Raw genomic sequence first — 23,988 nt, 5'->3', positions numbered from 1 at the left:
GACCAAATGCCGCCTATACAATGCCTGCATTGCTCCTGATCTCTTATACGGCTGTGAAACATGGCACATTACAACGGTCCAGAGCAGCCGTGTATTAAGCTTTGAGATTTTTTTTTTTTTGAATTACCAAGTGTTAATTATCCAAGTAATTATCCAAGTGACTCTGAAATCAAGCTACGGCTTATGCAACACCGCTTATCATGACCCTACTCAGGCTTCAACTTTTTAAATTTCATAGCCTATGCCTACTTGTGAGTGGATTTACTCTTAATATTTAAAGTTACTATAATTTCATGTAATTCATGAGTGAAAATTCTAGGCGAAAACACTCGCTTTGAGAATAGGTGCCTGCGAAGAATTTAAGGCGTGCGGTGCTTCGACTTTGTAAGGAATGAAGAGATAAGGCTTAGGACGCAGCAAATTTTGGTCACAACTGTCATCAAGAAAAGGCGATTCAACTGGCTTGGCTATGTACTTCGCATGCCTCCCGAGAGCCTTAATCAAGCTTGCCTCTTTTACGAGGCATCAGGTTCACGCTGCCCAGGACGACCACTGCTGACAACTCGACAGCAGTTCTCGTCTGAACTTGCGGACCTGAATTGGGTGGATGTGAGGAAACTGACGGCCAACAGAAAAGCCTGGAGACAGTGTGTGGACTTAACATGCTCCACACAGGGAGCGGATATGGTTTAATAATATTCATTACTATTGTACCCAACTCATCTGCATTTAATACTCAAAATGTTAACACGGGCACAACTCTCAGTCATCTGGCAAAAGGAACGCGGGTTTGGCTAGGAGTGAGTTTAGTTTACCTTGTCCTTCGTGCTTGGCGTGGTGGGACTGGGGGTGCTCTCGGCGCGGCTGCACGACAGGGGAGGGGGGCAGCGCGGGAGGGGGGGGCTCCAAGATGTCGCGGTACTTGGAGACCATCAGCACTGATATGAAGTACACGATCGCGAGCGACAGGAACTGAGCTTGCTTCGTTTCTTCCTGCAAGACAAATGTTTGAGAAACAAAATAATCATTGTACCATGGGTAAAGCAGATATTTATCAAAACTACTTGACTATATGTTAACTTAAGAGTTAGTGCCGACAGAGCCATCTATAAAGCAAAGTGTGAAGTTAAAATAATCCTTATAATCTTCTTTTGAAATTTATGTTTTTTTATATGTTAATTTGTAATTTATGATTTTTTTTTAATGTTCAAGTACTATCTACCCTCTGATTGCAAACAGCTGTATATAAAACGTTTTGTTCAATATCACTACATAGTCTGTTTTTGGTTGGTTTGGAAGATATAGCTTTTTAGCAATAAGCCTGCCAATGTGCTTATTTATTTTCTGTACATGAAGTTTAAATAAAATAAATATGACTCAATGTAAAATAAAAAATTGTAACTGATACAAGACAAAATTTATATCACATATACAACCACTTAAACTTCTACTTTGGATTTTAAAGAAAATGATTGTTTACCACATCTCTGTAAATAACAGCACGTAGTCTGTTGACATCCATGTCCTGCAAAAGTCTTTCTGGGTCTTTCACTAAACTTGATCCGGTGCTTAGGCTCTCAACGACACTCTGTAACAAATATTTTATTTATAATCTTAAATATAAATCTCATAAACATCCATACAAACATAAAAACTTCTGGGGATTTCACATATCAGAGAACATAAGAAGAAGTGAAATTCTTTAGAAGGTACTGTAAAAGACTTAGCACGATCAGATCAATCAGAACCTAAAATCTGGCAGTGTCAAAAGTCTGCGTAATCGGAGGACATGTATGACTAGATGTATGAATGTGAAGGAGGCGAGGAGTGTATATCAGGACAGAAGAGTGTGGCGTTCCATCCTCTCTGCCTACCCCTGCGGTGAAACGGCGTGATGGTAGTAGTAGTAGTAGTAGGTACTGTCGACCAGTGGTTCGGGATATATGTGTAAGAATATAATTGAAATTCAGTCATAAAAATCAATAAATATTTAAAAACTGAAATATGTAATAACTAGCAATCAACTCTTGCCATGTTTAAAATGAAATAATGTATTATATTTATAAAAATTCATAAAAATATTATTTTAGTGTTATCATTTTAATTACCGTAGAACGGGGCTACTTGAACATTGATGTGTTCAGTGATTGATGTGACTCAGTACAAAAAAATATTTAGATCTGTATTTGGTCTACAATAATGAACATATCGGCATGATTCATTGTTCCCCTGACAGGTAACACATATTGTCACAATACTTCGATCGATACCACAATCTAAATATTTTTTTTGTACTGGGCTCAAGTAACACATCAAAGTTCAAGTAGCCCCGTTCTACGGTACTAAATCATGAGTTTAAATATGCTTCATTCTGCATGTAAAATATAATTTTGTTGAGCGTCCCACGAATCTGATGACAGCAACGATAAAACACAGTCGCTAACGAAAAAAAAAGAAGTTATTTAGTAGTTGTTTTATATTAAATGAAATTTCAAAATTAAATGTCAGTAAAAAAACGTAATATTACCCTCGACTGGTACCTGAAGCGGAGGGCTGATCACCTTTCCTTCATGTGTAAACGATCAAGATAACACTGCGTTTATATGAAGCAGTGCCCTATGCACCATTTGGTGCCGATAAGGGTTTTTTTTTATTATTTTATTAAAAAAACGTAGTTATCACCATCTTTTGGATACAGAGACTAATGTAGCAGTCATATTCGTGGTCATATTAGTGAAGAAAGATCTCAAGACCCCCAGAATTATCAGATGGCCTCTTAAAAATGAAACGACGGGGAACGAAAGTCTTAAAAGTAGGTCTTGGAGTGAAGTAAAGCGGCTAAAAGATATAATTATTCATAGGAGTAGAAGTGCATCATAGATTACCTTGGGAGAGCCAGAGCGATGCGCTCCGTTGTGCACCATCGACAAGCGAAGTCTCTCCTTGCATTCTAGACAATTTCTTACAGCACACGTGCAAACCTATGGAATGTACATTGCATATGGTCACAACATCAATCAAACAAAAAAAAACACTTAGTCAAATTGTGTCGGAAACGTTGGTCAACGAATGGCAACTCGCACTCACCGACCAAATCAATGCTTAACACACTAAAGACGGGAAAGGTATTTCTACTCGTTCAGTCGATTGATGCTTAAGATCTTCTTCTTCTTCTTAATGAACCCTCTGTCCTCCACTGTGGATATAGGCCTCTTCTTCTTATTTCCATTTCCTCCGGTCGGTTGCTGCTTGCAACCAGTTTCTACCCTCCACAGTGACTATGTCGTCGGGGTCCTGTCTTGCAATATGTCCTGTCCATTTGTTTGTATTTTTTATCTTTTGCACCAGCCTCTAAAGGCCTTAACTATATATAAATCCCATCGCCAGCGGTCCACAGGCCGGTTAAAAATACTTGTTAAAAATACCCATCCTTAGTGCGTTAATATTTTACAGATTTATGATGAAAATTTCACTCGTTAGCAAAAATCAATATGTACATAATTTAACAGTTTACAAATATACAAGAGTAAGAAAAGCCATTCATTCACCAAAATAAAACAAAAAATTAGCACAATATTTTTATTTGAATAAATGAAGGTAGTAGGTTTGAATGAAATTCCCTTTGGAGGCAAAATGATCCCTAAAATAAATAATAAAAAAACTTCAAATCAAATCAAAATAAATACCATGTCATCAAAAAGTGAACAATACATCTGTACAAAAGTGAAATTCACAATATTTACACCAAAAAAACGTGTTGTATTTTAAAAGTGAGAGTAAAACAAAAGAATTGTAGCATCAAACAAAAACCTTCAGAGTATAAAATGCAATTTTTTTTTCAATTTTTCCACTCATGATCAAATTACATGTTGGGCTTAGAACCTCAGTTTGATTTGGAAAGAGTTCAATATAAATTAATAAACATGGAGAAAATTAATAAAAATAAATAGAATGTCGTACAAAAAACTTGACGGGTTGTGGTCCCGCGGCTAGTGTCAGAGTCAGAGTTTCTCGGTTCGAACCGCTCTACCGCAATTTGATACCTATTTCTAATAATGAGCTGCTTACGTCACAAAAATAGTATGAAATTGAAATATTTGTGAAAATAATAAAAACACATGTATTTCTTTTTAAAAAAAAATTCAATAATAACAATATTTCTATACATAGGTGAAATTCACATTATTTACACCAAAAAACGTGTTATATTTAAAAGTGAGAGAATTGTGTATGTAACAAAAGAACAGTGGCATCAAAGAAAAACCTTCGAAGTATGACGTGTAAATTTTGTACAATTTTCCACTCATGATCAAATCACATGTCGGGATTAGAACCACAGTTTGATTCGGAAAGGGTTCAATTTGCAGTGGAGCATGCGGGTGCGGGTAAAAAGGATCTTACCAATCGCAGGCACTGTCGGAGGATACCACCACTGGACATGTTCTTTTCCGCTTCGAGCTCGCCGAAGTTCAGGGAGCTTGCAAATATCAATACGTCAGCCATGCTGACAAGGCGCTGCAGGAACGTGACGGCTACCTCGATGGGCATACCCTGGGTAGGTTCGATAACATCTAATTCATTCTGTAAAAAATGTAGAAAAAATCAAATATTGTAACTGTTTTTACCTGAATTCAGTAATAATAGTTCATTTATTGTAACTGCAGACAGTTGGTGGTACTGCATATTGAATTGTTGGTTGGTTGGTTCCAAAATTAAACAAGGTTTATTGGATTGAATTCTACATTTATTTATGTATATGTTAATGCGTGACGCGTTTCGTCTTATTAAGACATTATCAAACACTGACTAAAACAAGGACATTTTGTAAATAGTTTTAGTCAGTGTTTGATAAAGTTTTAACAAGACGAAACGCGTCACGTATTAACTTATACATAAATAAATGTAGAATTAAATCCAATAAACCTTGCTTGGTTTTGGATATATTACCCAACAATAATACTTCAGTTCAAATAAATTAAAAGTGAGATAAATATGTCACCAAACATAAAAAAATGCTATACACAGACCTAGCTTATTAACTCTCTCTCATTCAAAAAATTATACACAACTCTGTTGTATGCAAATCGAGAAAAAACCTTTAGGTTTTACCTAAAAAGATCTGTTGCACAGTAAAAAGTTCAATAAGTGGCTTGATATTTATTTTTAATACATTTCATTATATTCTCAAACTTTAAAAACGATATCCTGAAAAATCAAGATTTTTGATATATGGTGTTGTTGAAAGGAGTGAGTGATATGTTGTATAAAAGTTGTACTGTATTCAATTGCTGATGAAAAAAATACAAGAATTGCTGACATTATGCCTGATAGGTATTAGGCATAATATCAGCAATGTAAAGATTAGATTGTGTTCAAATTGTGCATTTTCTGAATCATTGATCCGTGCAATCTTTTTTCTAAATACATGTATTTCCTTACATTTGGAGATGTGGCTGACGCCAGGAGTGGCAGCAATCCTCCACAAGCGATGATCAGGTTATCAGCCAACTGCGAGATCAAGTGGACTGTGTTGACTACGAATATGGCATTCTCGCTGCTGTTGACGAAGTCCAGTACGGATTTGGTAGAGTGACTTCTCCAGACCTAGAAGAGAGAGAATTTTAACCTCCAAATAAGAACCATTTTTTTAAACGTAATTCAATGTTTCTGTGGTTAACTATAATTGGCTTGTTTAATGTATATCTTCTAATTGTTTTGTTTTACATATGTTACTGTTGTTAACCCAAAGAAAAAAAAAAAAGTGCGGATGTCAAAAAAATAATCACTGTGTCGGTTGGAAGAAGGTTAAAACTTTGACCAGTATCACTAGTAAATTTATGGTTGGCTGGTCAATATTACTTCTAAGCAATAAGCCTGCATATGTATATTTATCATGTTCTTCTCCTCTGTCTTATTCCTCATTGCTGAGGGTTGTGACCCTTGCAGAAGCAATGACTCTTCTCCAGTTATCCCTTGACTGCGCTACACCAACTGAGGTGCCTGCTACTGCCTTAATTTGATTAGTCCATCATGTGGGGATCTTCCTATCCCTCTCTTTCCCTCCAGACTACCGATCGCAACTAGTTGTTCCAGGCTATCCTCGTTGCCACGCGCAACGTGCCAAATGAACTGGAGAATCAGTCAGGTACAGACATTGGCCGGAGTCAAGCCATCCAAGCGTAGTTCCTGGCTTTTTATCATGCACAGGATGGTAAGTAAAATAAATTTAAAAAATGCATGCATCATGGAACGATAAAGAGTGAAAAACAAACTTAGGACGGGAAAAATATTTCTACCCGTTCAGTCGATTGATGCTTAAGGACGGGAAGGGTATTTTTACCTTCTGTTCCAGCCTCATTTCAATGTCAAATATATATTACACCCTTATCCGCACCCCAATGGTGCATAGGGCACTGCGTCATATAACGCAGTGTTATCTTGATCGTTTACACATGAAGGAAAGGTGATCAGCCCTCCGCTTCAGGTACCAGCCAGGGTAATATTGAATAAATATTACAGTGAAAACATCATTTATTTAAACATCACTTATATTTATTTGACCCCCCTGGGAATCGAACCCGGGACCTCTAGAACGGCAGCCGAGCGTGCTGACCATTACACTACGGAGGCAGACTCAATGTCAATTTCAATGTCAAAAAAGAAGGATTTACATATTTAATGTCTTTATACAAATATTATGTACCGATCTCTTCGTTAAGGCCTTAACAATATAAACATAACTATCAAATCCCGTCCCCAGCAGTCGAAAAAACACCCATCAGAAATGTAAAAAAAAAATCATAAGCATTGTTATTCAATACAAAGAGTTAAACTAATTACCTGTATGTCAGTCTCCAAAGAAAACAGCACATCAGAAAGAAGTCTCTGATGGATGTAGGACCATCTGAATTCGGGAATTCTAAATGGAGGTCTTGTTGGGCCGGGTGAAAACATTGGGCGGCTGCATTTTGGCCTCTTGTTTTCTGGAACAACACATTTTCACAATAAAATTAGTACTTGGTACCAGAATATGAGAAAAAAAGATTACAAAATATGTTCAATTGAAAAATTTATTAATATATTTTAAAAGGGCTAGAACAAAAATGTACTAAGTTTATTTTAAACTTTCTCTATAGCTGATTACTGTTTACAGTAATGAATTGTCAGTAAATAGTAATTGATGGCTACTGACAACTATGTGTTAAATTATACTTCATAATTAATGCTTTATTTTGACCGCAAAGAAATAAAAATAAAATTTCATACTACGAAAAATTCACATTTAATTTTGTAGTTGCATATGGATATAGAAATGATTTTTTAAAATTAATTGATCGGGCAGTTACTTTGTGGTGAAATCTATTTTAAATTAAAATTTATTAATGTTTCTAGAATGAAGAATTTTGTATCTGATTATTTAAACTTATATAATATATAAAGAAATAATATGAATCCTTACCAAAGTGATTTGAATCCACTTGAGTGCTAGTGGAAGCACTTCGCGGCCGCTTCTGGGGGGAGTTTCCGCTAATATTGCTCTGTTTCGATCCGCTGTCTCCGGATATGGAGTGGTCTTGGCCAGAAGCGCCATCTTCCGGTAAGCTCACCCGCCGTCCCATCTCCCTTTCGTTAGATTCCCTCCTCCTCTCCGCTTCAAACTCTTCATCTTCGTGGTGAATCACTTGGACATCTTTATTTGCTAGAGAAATATTCTCGCTGATGGTCGATATTGGCGGAATCTCTGGAGATGACGGCTCGGTTTGAATATTAGCCTCGTTATCATTCTTATCGGCCTCAGAGTAGTTCTTTTCATTTTTGGCATTCTCAGTCTGTACAACATCCTTCTGATCTTTCGTCGCCTCGATTCCATTGTTATTTAAGTTGCTGAGTGCTTCTTTGTCATCATTCTTAAGTAGTGAAATGTTGGTGTCGGGTATGAGATCTCCATCCAATGGGATAACATCACCTTCGTCAGCAATCATCGGAGATATAACTCGCGGTGTTTCGGTTTCCACAACTCTTTCCTCAATCACTTCCTTCTCTTTAGTTTCTATATCTTCCGTTTGTGGTTCCATCTCTAATTTTCGGGCGTCACTAGATAAAACAACATCACTAATCAAATCTGTAAGTAAGTCATGAGCTATTTGTGGTGGGCTGTCGCTCAGCTCTTCCAATTTATCATCAGTGTCGATGGAAATGAGTATTTCGGTTTGAGGCTCACACTCGATTTGTATTTCACTCTCAGTTTTAGAGCATACGGCATTTATTGCGTCGTTTATTATTTGGGTAACAACACTTAAGGCGACATCTTCAGGAGTGGTAACTGTAATTTCATCCTCAATAGGAGAAATGTTCTCCAATTTCGTCTCATCATTTTGCTCTTGACTAGCCACTTCAGTCGGGGTTTGGTAGGCATCAGAAAGATCCGTTTCTGTCTCATTGGCAGCGGGCGTGGCTTCCAAAAAGTCCAACTCTCTTTTCGGGCTCATTGTTTCACTTGCAGAAAGACTAGAACAGGCAGCATTGTCCGAATTATCATTTTTCTCATCGTCCTTGATGTTTTGCAAAATATGGTCAATATCTCTGACAGGAATGTAATCGAGACTAGCATCTCTGCTGATTTCCCCGGCGACTCTGGGTAAATTCGCAAAAGGCTCAGCAGGATTGTTTGTCACCTGGTTAGCGTCTTGCGCAAGCTCATCATCTTGAACGATAGGCGAAGAATTAGCGTTGGGCAAATTGGCATCCGTGACACATTCATTGAGCAACTTTTCAGACTTGATGAGAATCTCTTTAATAATATCTTCAGCCGCCTCCTTCTGTTCATTGAGAAGCTGAATTTCGAGATTTCTCCTGATTTCGGCAGCTTTCTCCTCGCTTATCTTCTCGGGCGAATCTTCCGAATTTCCATTGCAGTGGTTTAGGTTCACAGGAGAAATATTGTCACAATTAACTACCGAATGTTTATCACTATCACAACCACTATCATTATCAATTTGTTTGGAATGTTTGTCATCGGAATGCACTTTATGAACTACACTGTATTCAACTTCATCCGGGCTAGTCCGTAAGTCATCCTCGATATTGTTTTCACCAACATTAACACTTTCGGCATGCTCACATTCACTATTAGTCGGGGTAGCTCTGGAACAATTGCAGTCTTGCCCTGAACTTTTGTCATCTTGGATTTCTCGAAGCGAAAGTCCCTTTCCTATTTCGGTCTGGGATCCGTGATTGATCCACCTCGGTGTGGGGTTCTGGAACTCGGTCGGCGAGTCTTCCGATGTTTCCTGTCCATCAGAGAGTTGAGGATACCTCGGATCAGCGGAACTAACGCCGGAAGTAGTAGAAGGTTGATCCCAGCCAGAAATGGTACTGATGGGACGTTGCTGTCTCTCAGCAGGATCAGTAATGTTGTCCGATCTCCGCTGTTCGTAATGTTCGTACATTTGAGCGAATTGGAGTTTGAACTCTTCATAAGAAACCTGGAATAAAGGAAGATATCAATGAATTAAATGTACCAATAAACTTTAAAACAGACATTTTGAAGATACAAGATATAAAATGTAACCTTTGAATGCACAATGGCCAGAGTATCGACCCAAACTCTCCATCCTCCATACTCATGCTTGATAGCGTGATGAAGAAGCATTCTAAAGAGTGAGTAGACCATATCGGAAATCTTTTGTTCCTCGGCATTCTTGGGATGGATATAAGCCATGGCTATGAGCCACTCTTGCCATACAGACATCTGCAGGACAGTTCTTCTGTTCTCCCGATTGTTGTTGCAGAGCAGCGTCATGTCAGATAAGAAAAGTTTCTTCACTTCGAGGAGTTGTTCACTCTGTTTCGATTGTCGTATAAGGGTGGCAACCACTTTTAGGATCACTAAAAACAAAAAAAGGCACTATTAGTCACTTAAAAATAATTTAAGGAATAACCCGCAAAGCCTCTATTTCAGAGGCTTGTCCAAAGGTTAGATAATTAGGAAATGGAAGGTTAGTATTTTTTTTCTTGTATTCATTTTGCAATTGGCGGGAATCGAATCCGCAACGCCAGTTTAGTAGTCGAGCACCTACTTGTGTATGCACTGGAACTAAAAAGTTTTGAATTCTTAAAAAATTGGCAGTAGTTATTGGACAGGACTTATCAACCTCTCTTGAAATACGAGAAGATGGTAGTTGTTTTATACACAACGATGATCAATCTCTTCAATACTTTGGATGTATTCTGAGATGCACCGCTTACAAGATAAGAGTACAACTGAGATGGTGAAAGAAAGACAATCATGAGAAAGAACCCCAACAAGAATGAGTGATGCCATCAAGAGTGTCATAGGACTCTCAACCCTAGTAGTCTTGAGGATAGCACCGTATCATTCCATATAAAAAAATACCATCCACCATACATATGATCACAGATCACAGACTAGGTAGTCCACTTACTTGGATTTTCCAGCCTGTAGTGATTCTGAGGCTCTGCGTGGCTGGTGTAGAGAATCTGCTGGCCGACATGCTCAGTGAGGAGCTCGTACAAGGCGTTGTAGCAGGGGAGGGTCAATCCTTCAGGAGCTGCACCGAGTCTGACAGCCAGGAGGGTGTACAGATTGTGCGGAGACATCACATCGTATTTCCGCCTGAAATAGGGATAATTAGGTTCATTGTAGTATGCATGTTGATGCGATTAAACTATATTTTAATAAAATATGTTAGAAAAGTTGCATACACAGTTCAATTTCATGAGATTTTCGATAATATGTAAAGGTTCAATTAACAAAATTCTAATAATATTCCTTCCTTTTGTAAGATTTTTGTGTTGTTACTTGAATTGTAATATAACTTGAATTTATGAGGTTTCAGCAAACAAAGCTTTAGTTCAAGAGATTCTTGCAAATTTTGCAATGGTTAGTGATATTATTAAAAATACAGATTCAGTTTTTAATATTCCAACAATTTTGGCTTTAATTTATACGATTCATGGTTCAGGTTCACAATACTTGGTTACACGAAATAATACATTATCTTATAAAAAAGAAAATACATATGTACAAGAAAGACAAAAGATATTTTTATTTTTTGATGTATTTTTTTAAAAGGAATAACCCGTAATGCTTCTATTTATACAGGCTTCTAGCGGTAGCATGGTGAGCATAGGAAAGGTAGATGAGAAAAATACATATATCACAAACACCAAGACCGATAAAAAATAATAAAAAAATCTTTAATTCGTTTTGTAATTGGCGCAAATCGAACCTGCCACAGTTGAACGCCTACTTAACTACGCCGTGGCGCCTGTCACCTGCTTATTAAGTGTATGTTCAATAATAAACCGTTTAAAAAACAAATTTATGCCAAACTAGCGGACCCGACAGACTTCGTCCTGTCAAAAAGATTTGTAATGTGGCAGTTTTTTGTTCCTACGTATTTTATAGTCGGGGCAAAAAATTCTCCTGAACAGAACCGTCACCCTGGTGATAGGGCGTTGTGAATAAAAAATAATTAAATAAAACATATTATATAAGGATTTAAAAGTAATCGCTTTATTGTTAATCATGTGAATCATAATTATTAAAAAAAATGTTTTATTATCATTGTAGTGCTTTATGATATACGATGTTTTTTGTTTGATTACCTGGCGCATAGACAAACAAATCTGATGGTTTTCCAACACGGGAACAGGCAACATACAATTGACCATGTGAGAAACATGGGTTTTCCAGATTAATACCACAAACACTTAATGATTGCCCCTGGGACTTGTGCCAAATGCAAGGGACAGCACTTATGAATATATCAAAACTCTAAGCATGAATATTAAAAAAAAAAAACAAAAAACTTACTTGTGTGTACTTCTGCTAAGGAAGAATCCTAACAACTTTAGAGCTTGTAGCCTTATGAGTTGACTGTCTGCCGCCAATAACTTGAAAATAGTTCTAACTCCGTACTGCAACAAAAGAATCACTCCATTAAATCATTCAAAAAGTCACTAAAACCGACACCAAAAGAACAAAATTGTGAATGAAAGAAGCAACATTTTGGCAAATGAAAGACACAAATAATAACTTGTAAATGTCAAGCACGATGATTGGGCAATTTAAAGCTTTTTGATTTGGCAGTTACTGTGACACTATTTATCATTTTTTTACTTGGTAAATACCACTATTCATTTCAACCTATTGTAACACGTGTTTCGATATATTCAAGATTACCCAGATTTTAAATGCATCAAAACACGTGTCACAATAGGTTTTAATATAAAGCAGTATTTACTGAATACAAGTAAAATATTTTTCATTCATTTTTTCACACAGTGTGTATAAAATGAGTTATAATTAAAACATAATATTGAATGAGATACCAAATTTTAGGTAGCGAATAGGAATAGTCACTTTGCAAACTGAGATCTCTAGAAGATCATTATGGAAGAACTGGAAAACCGTCATAAAAAGCAAGAAAAGTTGGTGACGGAAAAAAATACTTTTCAGAATCTGATAAGGCAGGGTAGAATATTAATTTTTCTTTGATCAATAAAATATATCCAGTGTACTAAAATATCACTCCGAAAAAGATTTTATCACATTATGAATACATTCTGCGATTTATAATGTGTACAAAAATAAAAATAAAATTTATTTAAAAAAAAATTATATATTTGTATTCTAGTAACTTTTTTTTTCTACATTAAAATTAAATACACTCAATCTGGATAACTTTAAACATTCTTTGCATAAATTAAAAAATGGGCTATTTTGACCCAAGACGATTAATGTTATTTGACATGTTTTACATTTTAAAGGACTTTAAGTAAGCTGCATATTTTAGTTAGCTGGAAATATTCAAATATAAAAGTAAAACGCTTGTATGAGACCGCTTTTTGAGGTTTGTAAAAGTAAATACGACTAGTTTCGAGAACTACAAATGTTCTGAGCAACGTTTATAAATAAAGTTTATAAATAAGTTTATAATAAATAAAGTTTATAAATAAGTTCTCAAAATAAGTTGTGTTTACATTAATAAACCCAAAAAGTGATCTGTACTACTATTTTATTTTTATAATTAAATTATTATGTTATACCACAAAGCTTATGTCAATAAAGTTAGCCAGATTTACTGCACATAATTAATTTATTTTTATTTTAATTCTCCCTCTCCACTCTTTATTTGAAAGAGACATATTTAATTATATTAATTAAAATTACAGCTGTTTTTTTAACAAGCCATATGACAAAAGGATTTTTTTGTTGATAATCAATCATTAACATATTTTTCTGACCCTTGCCCACACCTTTGTGATCAATGTGAACAATCCTGTGCTTCAAAACTAGTCCAAGGTAATCATAAATAAATATTACAGTAAAAAGTGTTTTTATTTTGACCCAACTGGAAATGGATCCCAGAACATCCAGCATGTTAGCCAAATGCATTAAATTCTACACTATGAAGGTGGAAAATTTTCATTTCAATAACAGCTGTTTACATTCCCTATTCATTGGAGGACAAAATATTTCATTAAGTGTGGTCTTTTGGCCCTCTAAAGGGTACCCCAGAATATTTCATTGAGTATCGTCTTTTGGCCCTCTAAAGGGTACCCCATTGGATAAATGTAGTATTAATTTGATCATTGATCACATGAAAGCAAGGTCCTGTGCTTCATATTCTTGGATCAAGGAAGAAAGATATCTTTGTGAAATTTTTGGTCGGATGAGACCCAAAGAGTGGAGAAGATTAATTCCAAAAATGTAAGTTTAAACAAATATAAAAATAATATAGCATAAGTGTTAGTATATGTAGCCTAACATGCATTAGTAGTTCCAATATTTCATATAGATTTAAATCAATTAATAAATAAGACAAATTTAATATGCATTTCATCAAAGCACTGATTGTAAGAATTGCGTTTTTCGCATTAAATTTCAAACAAAAATGCTTTTAGTTTAAAAAATTTTATAGGCAAAAGCTGAAATGTTCAATAACAGCAAGCTGCATAATATTTGCTTGGAACATATTGTCCCAAACACTTTAGTATAAGCCTGTTTCTGATTGCTTCTGCAATACTACTGTTCTCCACGGGAGTGCAATGTTTTTATGTACGCTGATAAAAGCCAATTGCAATGATGTATATGATTGTGAACTTGATTGAAATTAGTGGAACTATTAAGTTCAAAATATAAAATTCACCTTTACATCAAATGCTGGAACCATAGAGCTCGGGTGTTCCGACATCAGGGAGATGAGCATCTGAAGAACGTCATGGAGGTTTTCGTCCTGGTGAAAAATAAACATTCATCAATTCATCAGTTAAACAGCACATCAAAAAACAAACAAAAAAAACTAAAAAAATGTCCTTGCCCTGCGACTACTAACCAACACAACAATATCACAAATTCAATATACAAAGTTTAAAATTTGCCAGTTTCATGCCAATAACATAATGGTTTGTTACAAAAAATAAACAAGGCATTAGAGATTTACCACCAGTGTAACTTGTTTTAACTTATAATCTTAATTTTATCATTTTTAACACACTTCAGACGGGAAAAGTATTTTTCCCCTTCGGTCGATTGATGCTTAAGGATGGGAAGGGTATTTTTACCTTCTTTGCTGGCCCCATTTCAAAGACAGAAAGAAGGAATTATTCAATGTTTTCATATGAATATTATATACCAATCTCTTTGTTAAGGTCCTAACTATATGTAAATAATTATCAAAACCCGTCGCCAGCGGTCGGCAGGCGTAAAAAATACCCATCTAAAATGAGTTCATAAAAAACACTTTTTTTCATATGACATTCCTTTAGGTAGGTAAAAAATATAGTAGATAATAAATTATTACATATAGAGAATGGAAACATTGAATTCAGTGATCTCTAAATCATACATTATGGATTGTCATAGTTCAAAGATGAAAGTGTAATATTTACCTCATGCATGGTGGTAAGGTAATTGAGGATGCTCTGCAGTTCATCATCCTTGACACCATTCCCTATCATGATGAGCTGTTTCAAGAAAAGCAGGATGTAGGCCCGGATAGTCAGGATATCTTTGTGAGCTGGTCTAGGGCCCTCTGTAAATAAATATAAGAAGGATATTCAACGTTAGGTACGTGCATTAGAGTGCGAAGTGACATAAATAATGGCAAAGTGCATGGGACTGCATGGAAGAGAGGACAAGCATTAGAACTTGTACTATAACTAAATACATAGTAATAAGGTGACTCGTTACTTAGTCATGAGTACCTAAACAAAAAAGCAAACCCACCAGGTTGCCTACACTGGTAAACCTACCATGTTGTTAGCCCTGCGTACAGAACGCAGGACAGTTAATAAAAACCCGCCTGCACATACAATATTTCTCTTTCTGTACGATCGCCCCTTGATACGCTTGCTGCCAGCGACCACGACCTTCTCGTAACGGAATTATTGTCAACTAGATTTAGTGATTTTTATTATATGTAAAAAATTGTTTTACAGTTCTTACTCATATTGTATATTAAAATTAGAAATTAATAAACTGTAATCTGTGATCAAGTTGGTACATTTTTTATTTACAAGCAATCTTCTGATGAGTCTAAGAAACTACTCCTGCTTTCCTAATACACTACTCCGCTTTCGTTTGATCCGATTTCCGGCCTCTCACTTTATCAGATGGCCGCTGTCAATCAGCGATTGGCAGTGAGCTGATTGAAGGACGTGGAATCTGTGACTCCGGCAACTCTGTGCTGGTGGCGAGCTGCGTACTACGATTTCCATAAAAATATAAACTGGGGTCTTTTGGTACCCCGCTTTGGATCACGTGTTATTTTTGGATGATCAGTACAGAAAAGGTTAGTTAACATAATGCACTGGAAATATTTGAATAGAAAATGGGCATTATGACCAATGCTCAGCCATTCGAAATAGCTGGAGACAGAGAATGAGAATGGAACTCACCGAGGCCTTTGGGGATGATCCCGCTCTTGGGTCGCGGGTTGACGACCCAGTAGTAGTACTTGAGAGTGTGCACCGTCTGCAGGACCGTGCTGACGCGGCGCACGTTGCTGTAGATCTGCGTGTCAGCCAGGAAGTCCGTGGCGAGGTAGCAGTACAGGCGTGCCTGCACAGCGGCCGGGGTATGGATCCACAGCGCCGGGTTGAACAACACGTGGTCTAGCAGCTGCCACGTGAGAAAGGAGAAAGAGAACACCTTTGCGTCAGTATGAGACTTACTGCTCGGAGGCTTTGTACGCATGTTCAATGTCCAATGGTGTAAAAAATGGGGCGTGATCGAGAAATTTTTACGGCTTTTCAGACACTGATAATGTTAAACTAGACCATATAGAGAGAAGTTTAAAAATTATTAGACACACAGTTTGATCCTCAATGTGACAGCAAGTTCTGTGCAATGAAGTAATCTTTCCAGTCAATATTTTAGATAACATCACAGCTTCCATTATCTGTATTGATTTTTAATTTAAGTTCTAATTAGTAAATACCATTATTTTTAAAAATCTATTGTGACATGTTTCGATGAATTTCGCATCATTTTCATAAACGGTTTACAAGAAGTAGTGGTATTTATTATACAAGTGACTGCCGAATCAGTAAATGAAATCTGTGTTGATAATAGATTGTGACTTAATTAACTTTATGTGAGATTGTGACTTAAATGTGTTTTAATTTTTAGTATTAATGGATTGTAGAATATCTTTGAATTAAATTGGGTAAGAATATTTTTAAAAAATGCTTCATAGACCTTGGCAGTCTCACCCCACAACGGGTTCAATAATATCAAAGAAAATTATTGAAATAATAAAAGAAATATCATTCCAACAATACGAATAGCTAAAAGAATATATATTCACTCAATTGTAGATAAACAATAAGACAGTTTAATAACAGACAAAACATAATTTAGTAAAAAAAAATGGCATTACATCCATGCAGTAAAAAACCCAGTAGAAAATTCCTCAAACAATTTACATAATTTTTAAGTATTTTAATTAAATAAATTTGGATTTACTGGCAGTCATCACTGAATAGTGAATACTAGATTCAAATTTTGATGTACAAGTCAAATCGATACGACAGGCAACATGCAAGACATCGAATATTCAATGACCAACAACGGGATTTGATCGAAAAGAATCGGGCTCAAAGCAAAAAGGTAAATAATTTTTAAAATATGGCCATTGAAAAATACATACACCATTATTACACTGAACCAAATGAACATGCGTACATAACCTGCAATCAACATGGATAAGAAAATTTAAAAATGCAATAATGAATTCTTAACACACATTGGACGGGAAAAGTATTTCTACACGTTTCGTCGATTGATGCTTAAGGACGGGAAGGGTATTTTTACCTTCTGCGCGGGCCTCATTTCAAAGGCAGAAAAAAAGAAATTATTCAATGTTTTTATATGAATATTATGTACTAATCTATTTGTTAAGGTCTTAAATATATGTGCATAATTATCAAATCCCGTCGCCAGCGGTCTGCAGGCATAAAAAACACCCGTCCGAAATGTGTTAAGAAATAAAAATCTAAATTATATTTAAATACACAGAGTTTTACGAATATGATTTTACAAAATTCTTCAAATAATAAAGATGACATGATTTTAACCTTTTGACTGCTGGTAGCGGGTGCCAAGATACCAGACATTATTAAGTTTGAATTATTAAATCGTTAATGGAAAAATAAATTATGATACACCATAAGAACACCAAAATAAATATAATGGTGAAAAATTACTGAAATTTATTTCGACCCAACTAGAATTCAATCCCGGGACCTCCAGCTCCGTAGTCTAAATCTTTGACCACTACACTTTGAAGTACAAGCCCACGTAAACCTATGGACTCTTTCTTAAAGTATCTAGAGACGGAGAGCATAGCACTTTCTAAAGTTGTAGTTATTACTAAGACGTTGCGTACATTTTAATTAATGATCAACCAACTGTCACAATGCTGAACATGGGATTAACATGAGCAACTGTCATTTTACCATTACGCAACTAAATACGGGTTGAATAACTAACAGGTAAACAGGATAAAAGACACAACTAACCGTCACACCGTTTCCTTGAGGAGTTAGATAAAAAGTACGGACTTTCATGCTTCTATTGAGAAAATTCTTCATACCAAAAATGCATCATACTTAAACAATGGTCTTCGTTCATAATGTAGAAAAAGTTAAAATAAAGCAAAAGCTACAATATTAAAAATAATAAAGGAACACAACTTACCTTATAATAATTAAAAAGTAAAGTATAAAAATATGCGTTTGAAATATGTAAATCTTTTTCTACATACAACATTTATTTGTATTTTAATTGGACTGTTTATTAAATGAATGTTACTACAAAAGATAGAAAGTCATAAAAATAGGAAATAGTGTGTAAAGTTTAATTAGACTACTTATTAAATGAATGTTACTGCAAAAGATAAAAAGTCATAAAAATAGGAAATAGTGTGTAAAGTTTAATTAGACTATTTATTAAATGAATGTTACTGCAAAAGATAAAAAGTCATAAAAATAGGAAATAGTGTGTAAAGTTTAATTAGACTATTTATTAAATAAATGTTACTGCAAAAGATAAAAAGTCATAAAAATAGGAAATAGTGTGTAAAGTTTAATTAGACTACTTATTAAATGAATGTTACTGCAAAAGATAAAAAGTCATAAAAATAGGAAATAGTGTGTAAAGTTTAATTAGACTACTTATTAAATGAATGTTACTGCAAAAGATAAAAAGTCATAAAAATAGGAAATAGTGTGTAAAGTTTAATTAGACTATTTATTAAATAAATGTTACTGCAAAAGATAAAAAGTCATAAAAATAGGAAATAGTGTGTAAAGTTTAATTAGACTACTTATTAAATGAATGTTACTGCAAAAGATAAAAAGTCATAAAAATAGGAAATAGTGTGTAAAGTTTAATTAGACTACTTATTAAATGAATGTTACTGCAAAAGATAGAAAGTCATAAAAATAGGAAATAGTGTGTAAAGTTTAATTAGACTACTTATTAAATGAATGTTACTGCAAAAGATAGAAAGTCATAAAAATAGGAAATAGTGCGTAAAGACCTCAAAACAACAAGAGTTTTAGTAGGTGATTTCACACACCTATTTTTTATAAGTACTCCATTTTTTAATGTAGCTACTCATCTACTAAAAATATTTTTTATTGAAGTGAAACTTTTTAGACGGTGATTTGATAATCGATAATTAAAAGAGAATTGAGAGTGAAATTTCAAGAACGCGTCATATTTATTAAGCACATTATGTTACATTCAGAGAAAAGAGAGACAAAATGCAGCGAGAAGGAGAAAGAGAGATTGCGATGCTACGGGAGTGGAGAAAAAGAGAGCGACATATACACCATACAAATAATAATAATAATAATAAAACCCTTATCCGCACCCCAATGGTGCATAGGGCACTGCTTAATGAGAACACAGTGTTATCTTGATACACTTTATACACCATACAAAGCAATAGAAAAATATAGTGTCCCGTATGTGCAAAAATGTAGTGTCTAGATGTACACTTCAGACGCTAAATATGAACAGCTGAGGTACTTAGCGTTGTGAAAGTAATATTTATAATTGTATTTTAATAAATCAATAAAAAAATCGGAAACTACGATAGATGCAATTTGTATTCTTCATCTAGAAAACATTTTGTATTTTAGTTATTACAAATCATTAATATCAGTATTACCAATCGAAGCACCAATCAACGATAGTGTATAAATATATTGAAAAAACATAATGTTTTTGTGCAAAATTTAGAATAGTTTATTTCTTTAGACATGCTCTTTCACACGCACACATTAACTCTCTTTTCTTCTTTACTTTTTTTAGAAGTTTCACAAATCACATGTTAATTATTATTATTATTATCACTATTACCCGACAAATCAACAATAAAATCTGGAACTACAATAGATACGTTTTTTTTCTCTTTTCTAGAAAATATTGAAATATTTATTTATTTAAACTTCATGTACAGAAAATAAAAAGTACATTGGCGGGCTTATTGCTAAAAAGCAATATCTTCCAACCGACCAAAGACGGACTAGTGATATTGATCAAAACGTTTGATACCATATATAGCCGTTTGCAATCAGAGGGTAGATAGTACTTGAACATTTAAAACATACGTAAATTACAAATTGACATTTAAAAAAAACATAAATTACATATTAATATACCAATTACCAATTAACAAAAGACGATAGTAAGGAGGGCAAAGGAAGAAGGGAGTTTAGGGAAGGAGGTAGAGGGAGGAGGATTCTAATGACAGATAGTAATGTCTCAGACGTTTTTAAAAGTTAATACGTATTATTGTCTGATGTAATAGATTTTATCAAAAAACTAAAAAACAAAAAGATGAAAATGAAAAAATAAAATAAAATAAAATAACAAAAAAGTATTCTAGGATTCTAATGATAAATAGGTAGAATCAGGTAGCAAGTTTAAGGAAAAGAGGAGGGGTCAGGGGAGGAGGATATGGACAGTTAGTGTTCTAAGGTAAGATAATGATGTTTCAGGCGTTTTTTGAAGGTGGAAATAGAAGGTGCATTTTTTGGTCTAGATATTGAAATACAAACTGATTTTGAACTTGCACCCATATGACTTCTGGGTAAAGAGATGTAGTCTACTTACTGCTACACGTTTAAGAGACTACAAGACCAGGATACACAGTCCATTTTCATACTTACTTGCTTCAAGAGCAGTTCCGAGTTGGCACTGAGGCAAGTGACTAGATGTTTAGTTAGCTGGAGGAATCCGTTGAGGAGTTCGGCCGTGAGGTGGTCCCTGGAGCAGCGCTGCAGCATGAAAGAGATCACCAGGAAGCCGCGGCACTGGATCATGTGCTGCTGGACCGTCTGGGAAGACTCCACCAAGGAACATATGAATCCGAGAAGCTTCGAGCTGAAACGCAAGAAAATAATAGTATATATATATTTATATAAATATCCAGGATTGGGGCCTCGCAAACAAATGGAAAGAGTCTCTGTTTGATAAAAGCTTTCTTCATTACAATATAGATGGCTATTGTGGACTCGCACATACTGCGTCATGAGTTTGATCAATATATGTATCTAGAAGTTCCAAAAATTTTTACAAAAAGAAATAAATAAAAAAGATGATCAGTTGTAGCTCAAAATATAAATGTTAAAAAAAAAGCTGAACAGTTTCAGTCCATAATTTGAATGTTTAAAAAATGCTAAATAGTTTAAGTCCAAAATATAAATGTTAGTAAAATGATAAACAGTTTCAGTCCAAAATATAAATGTTAATAAAACGATGGAAAAGTTTTTGTCTAAAATATAAACATTAATAAAATGATGAACAGTTTCGGTCCAAAACAATAAAAAAAATATTATGGTACAGTTTTGGTCTAAATTAATTCTTCTTCTTCCGACCCTTATCCACACCCCAATGGTGCATAGGGCACTGCATCGTATAGAAGCAGAAGTATTATCTTGATCGTTTACACACGAAGTAAAGGTGATCAGCCTTCCGCTTCAGGTACCAGTCCAGGGTCACATTAAATAAATATTAGACTGAAAAATCACTAATATTTACTTTGACCTTCTTGGGAATCGAACCCGGGACCTCCAGTACGGTAGCCAATCGTGCTGACCATTACACTACGGAGGCGGAGGCTAAATATAAACATTAATAAAATGATGAACACTTTCGGTACAATATATAAATTTTTAAAAAATTATGGTAAAGTTTTGGTCTAAAATACATATTAACACTACAAATGATGAATCCTGAAGTCCTAAAAATACATTTAAAAAAAAAAGATTTTGGTCCAAAATATAAACATTGAAAAAATGCTGAACTGTTTCAATCAAAAATATAAACTATAAAAAGATGCTGAACAGTTTCGGTCACAAGAAATAATACAAGTCGTAGAGAGTGATTGATTTTACCACAGCATGGGGTCCCTCTTGGTTTCTCCTTGAGATGAGCACTCATAAGGCATATCCAGTTGGGAGAACAATGGGAACAAGACCTGGATACCACCGATGGAGTTCAGGGTACTGTGGATGGAGTGCGTTATGACAGCTTTCACATCCTGGAACAGAAAATGAACAATATAGTTTACATAGAAATATAAGAAAGAAATCCATCATGACTATCACTGATTTCAAATCGCTCCCAAACACCTTTGTATATTTTAAAGTTGTCTCAACTTGATGTAAAACAAGTATCATTCTTCCCTTTTTTATGAAAGAAGATGGAAGTCTGAGCATCCCAAGACTTCTTCTTCTTCTTCTCCGTCTTATTACTCATTACTGAGGGTTGTGTTTAGCGCTCCAACCACCGAGCTCCAGTACGGTAGCCGAGCGTGCTGACCATTACACTACGGAGGCGGTCATCTATGCTGAGATATCAAAATGTAAAATAAATCCTATGTGGTGAAAAGTAAAAATTTGTGAACAAGGATTTGGACACACTCAAAATGTTGTAGGTATATTTTTATGGTTTACCTGAAGCATGAGGGCGTGTGGAGTGTGTACGAAGTACGAGACGTTCCCTTTGGGAGCGCTTTGCAAACAAAGCTGGCTATCCGTTGCGACAGGATTGTACATGAACACTATCGCCGCAGACAGCTTTCCATCATACAGGACCTGAAAAGTTGAAGGAAGATGTTTGAAATACAGTAAAACCTCAATATAACGAACCTCTATATAATGAACTTCGGATATAATGTACAAAAATCCGGTGAATATATATACATTTATATATATGTATATATATATATATATATATATATATATATATATATATATATATATATATATATATATATATATATATATATATATATATATACATATATATATATATATATATATATATATATATATATATATATATATATATATATATATATATATATATATTCCCAGGGGGGGGGAGGTAAAATAAATATAAGTGATTTTTTTCACTGTAATATTTATTCAATATTACTATGGACTGGTACCTGAAGCGGAGGGCTGATCACCTTTCCTTTATGTGTAAAACGATCAAGATAACACTGCGTTTATATGACACAGTGCCCTATGCACCATTCGGGTGCGGATAAGAGTTATGTATATATATATATATATATATATATATATATATATATATATATATATATATATATATATACACATAACTCTTATCATAACCCCCTGGGAATCGAGCCCGGGACCTCCGGAACGGTAGCCGAGCGTGCTGACCATTACACTACGGAAGAAGTATATATACCTCTCGGTTATCAAAGAGCAAACGTTACTTCAAGACGAGTATCCCAAGGCAATATTTTGAATATTGTTTGTGTTTTGTATTGTTTATTTATTTCGAAATACAGTGTTCATATGCTTATACATACAAAAGTTTTTTGATTTATTTTCAACAATTTTTTATAAAACGGACTTTTGGTTATATCGAGGTTCGACTTTACATCACTATAACCAAATAATGAGCTTTTATTCATTTACAATTATTTCATCACTTATGCGTACAATTTAAAGAAATGACCTCAAATGTTAAGGGTGTATTCTCAAATACACAATTTAGTACGCTACCGGGTTTTAGTACATTTTGAAGCAATGGCAGCGCCATCTGTTAAACGACATACAAGCAATACTGAACATTTTTCAGATGCTGTCACTTAACAGCAAAACGTTGCTCATGGTGGGCAATATGCTTCTTGACGGCTGGTGTTATTTAGCATTTTCAATGATTCTTATTGAATTGTTGTTTCAAAGAATTTTAAAATATTCATTGCATCATGAAATCATTGCTAAATTGAACGTGTCAGAAATGTATTTTGTTTTTTTTTTCTATTTGACCAGACTGAGTCATAGCACTATACGGCTATGTACACCTAGTGCGGAATAAATTTAAATAAATTATCAATATACTGCTTACAATTTAATATATCGTTTATTGAAACCTATAATACATTTTAAAAATTCATTATCAAA

At 34.7% G+C, this 23,988-nt stretch overlaps 1 protein-coding gene across 11 annotated transcripts in view; it reads right to left on the bottom strand.

Annotated features, from left to right (window-relative positions):
- Window positions 1-23,988, bottom strand: part of rg (A kinase anchor protein rugose) — a 620,520-nt gene that overhangs the window by 282,326 nt on the left and 314,206 nt on the right. For 10 of the 11 annotated variants that reach the window (XM_088271658.1, XM_088271653.1, XM_088271655.1 and 7 more), the window contains exons 10-25: window positions 22,501-22,641; window positions 21,940-22,085; window positions 20,713-20,926; window positions 15,928-16,150; window positions 14,920-15,062; window positions 14,178-14,264; window positions 11,840-11,943; window positions 10,446-10,636; window positions 9,572-9,888; window positions 7,460-9,485; window positions 6,841-6,983; window positions 5,440-5,604; window positions 4,402-4,581; window positions 2,886-2,981; window positions 1,481-1,588; window positions 816-993 (exon numbers count right to left, since the gene is read on the bottom strand). In XM_088271658.1, the coding sequence (XP_088127784.1) occupies window positions 816-993; window positions 1,481-1,588; window positions 2,886-2,981; window positions 4,402-4,581; window positions 5,440-5,604; window positions 6,841-6,983; window positions 7,460-9,485; window positions 9,572-9,888; window positions 10,446-10,636; window positions 11,840-11,943; window positions 14,178-14,264; window positions 14,920-15,062; window positions 15,928-16,150; window positions 20,713-20,926; window positions 21,940-22,085; window positions 22,501-22,641 (4,462 nt within the window). The remainder of the gene's footprint in view (window positions 1-815; window positions 994-1,480; window positions 1,589-2,885; window positions 2,982-4,401; window positions 4,582-5,439; window positions 5,605-6,840; window positions 6,984-7,459; window positions 9,486-9,571; window positions 9,889-10,445; window positions 10,637-11,839; window positions 11,944-14,177; window positions 14,265-14,919; window positions 15,063-15,927; window positions 16,151-20,712; window positions 20,927-21,939; window positions 22,086-22,500; window positions 22,642-23,988) is intronic. The other variant, XM_088271657.1, reaches the window with a different exon arrangement.

Source organism: Brachycentrus maculatus, unplaced genomic scaffold (assembly GCF_059751285.1).
Source record: "Brachycentrus maculatus isolate JH-2025_06_01 unplaced genomic scaffold, ASM5975128v1 h1tg000454l, whole genome shotgun sequence".
In the NCBI taxonomy this organism is placed as follows: Eukaryota; Metazoa; Arthropoda; class Insecta; order Trichoptera; family Brachycentridae; genus Brachycentrus; species Brachycentrus maculatus.
Note: the sequence above shows the minus strand (reverse complement) of the source record. Positions and strands in the feature narration are given on the sequence as shown.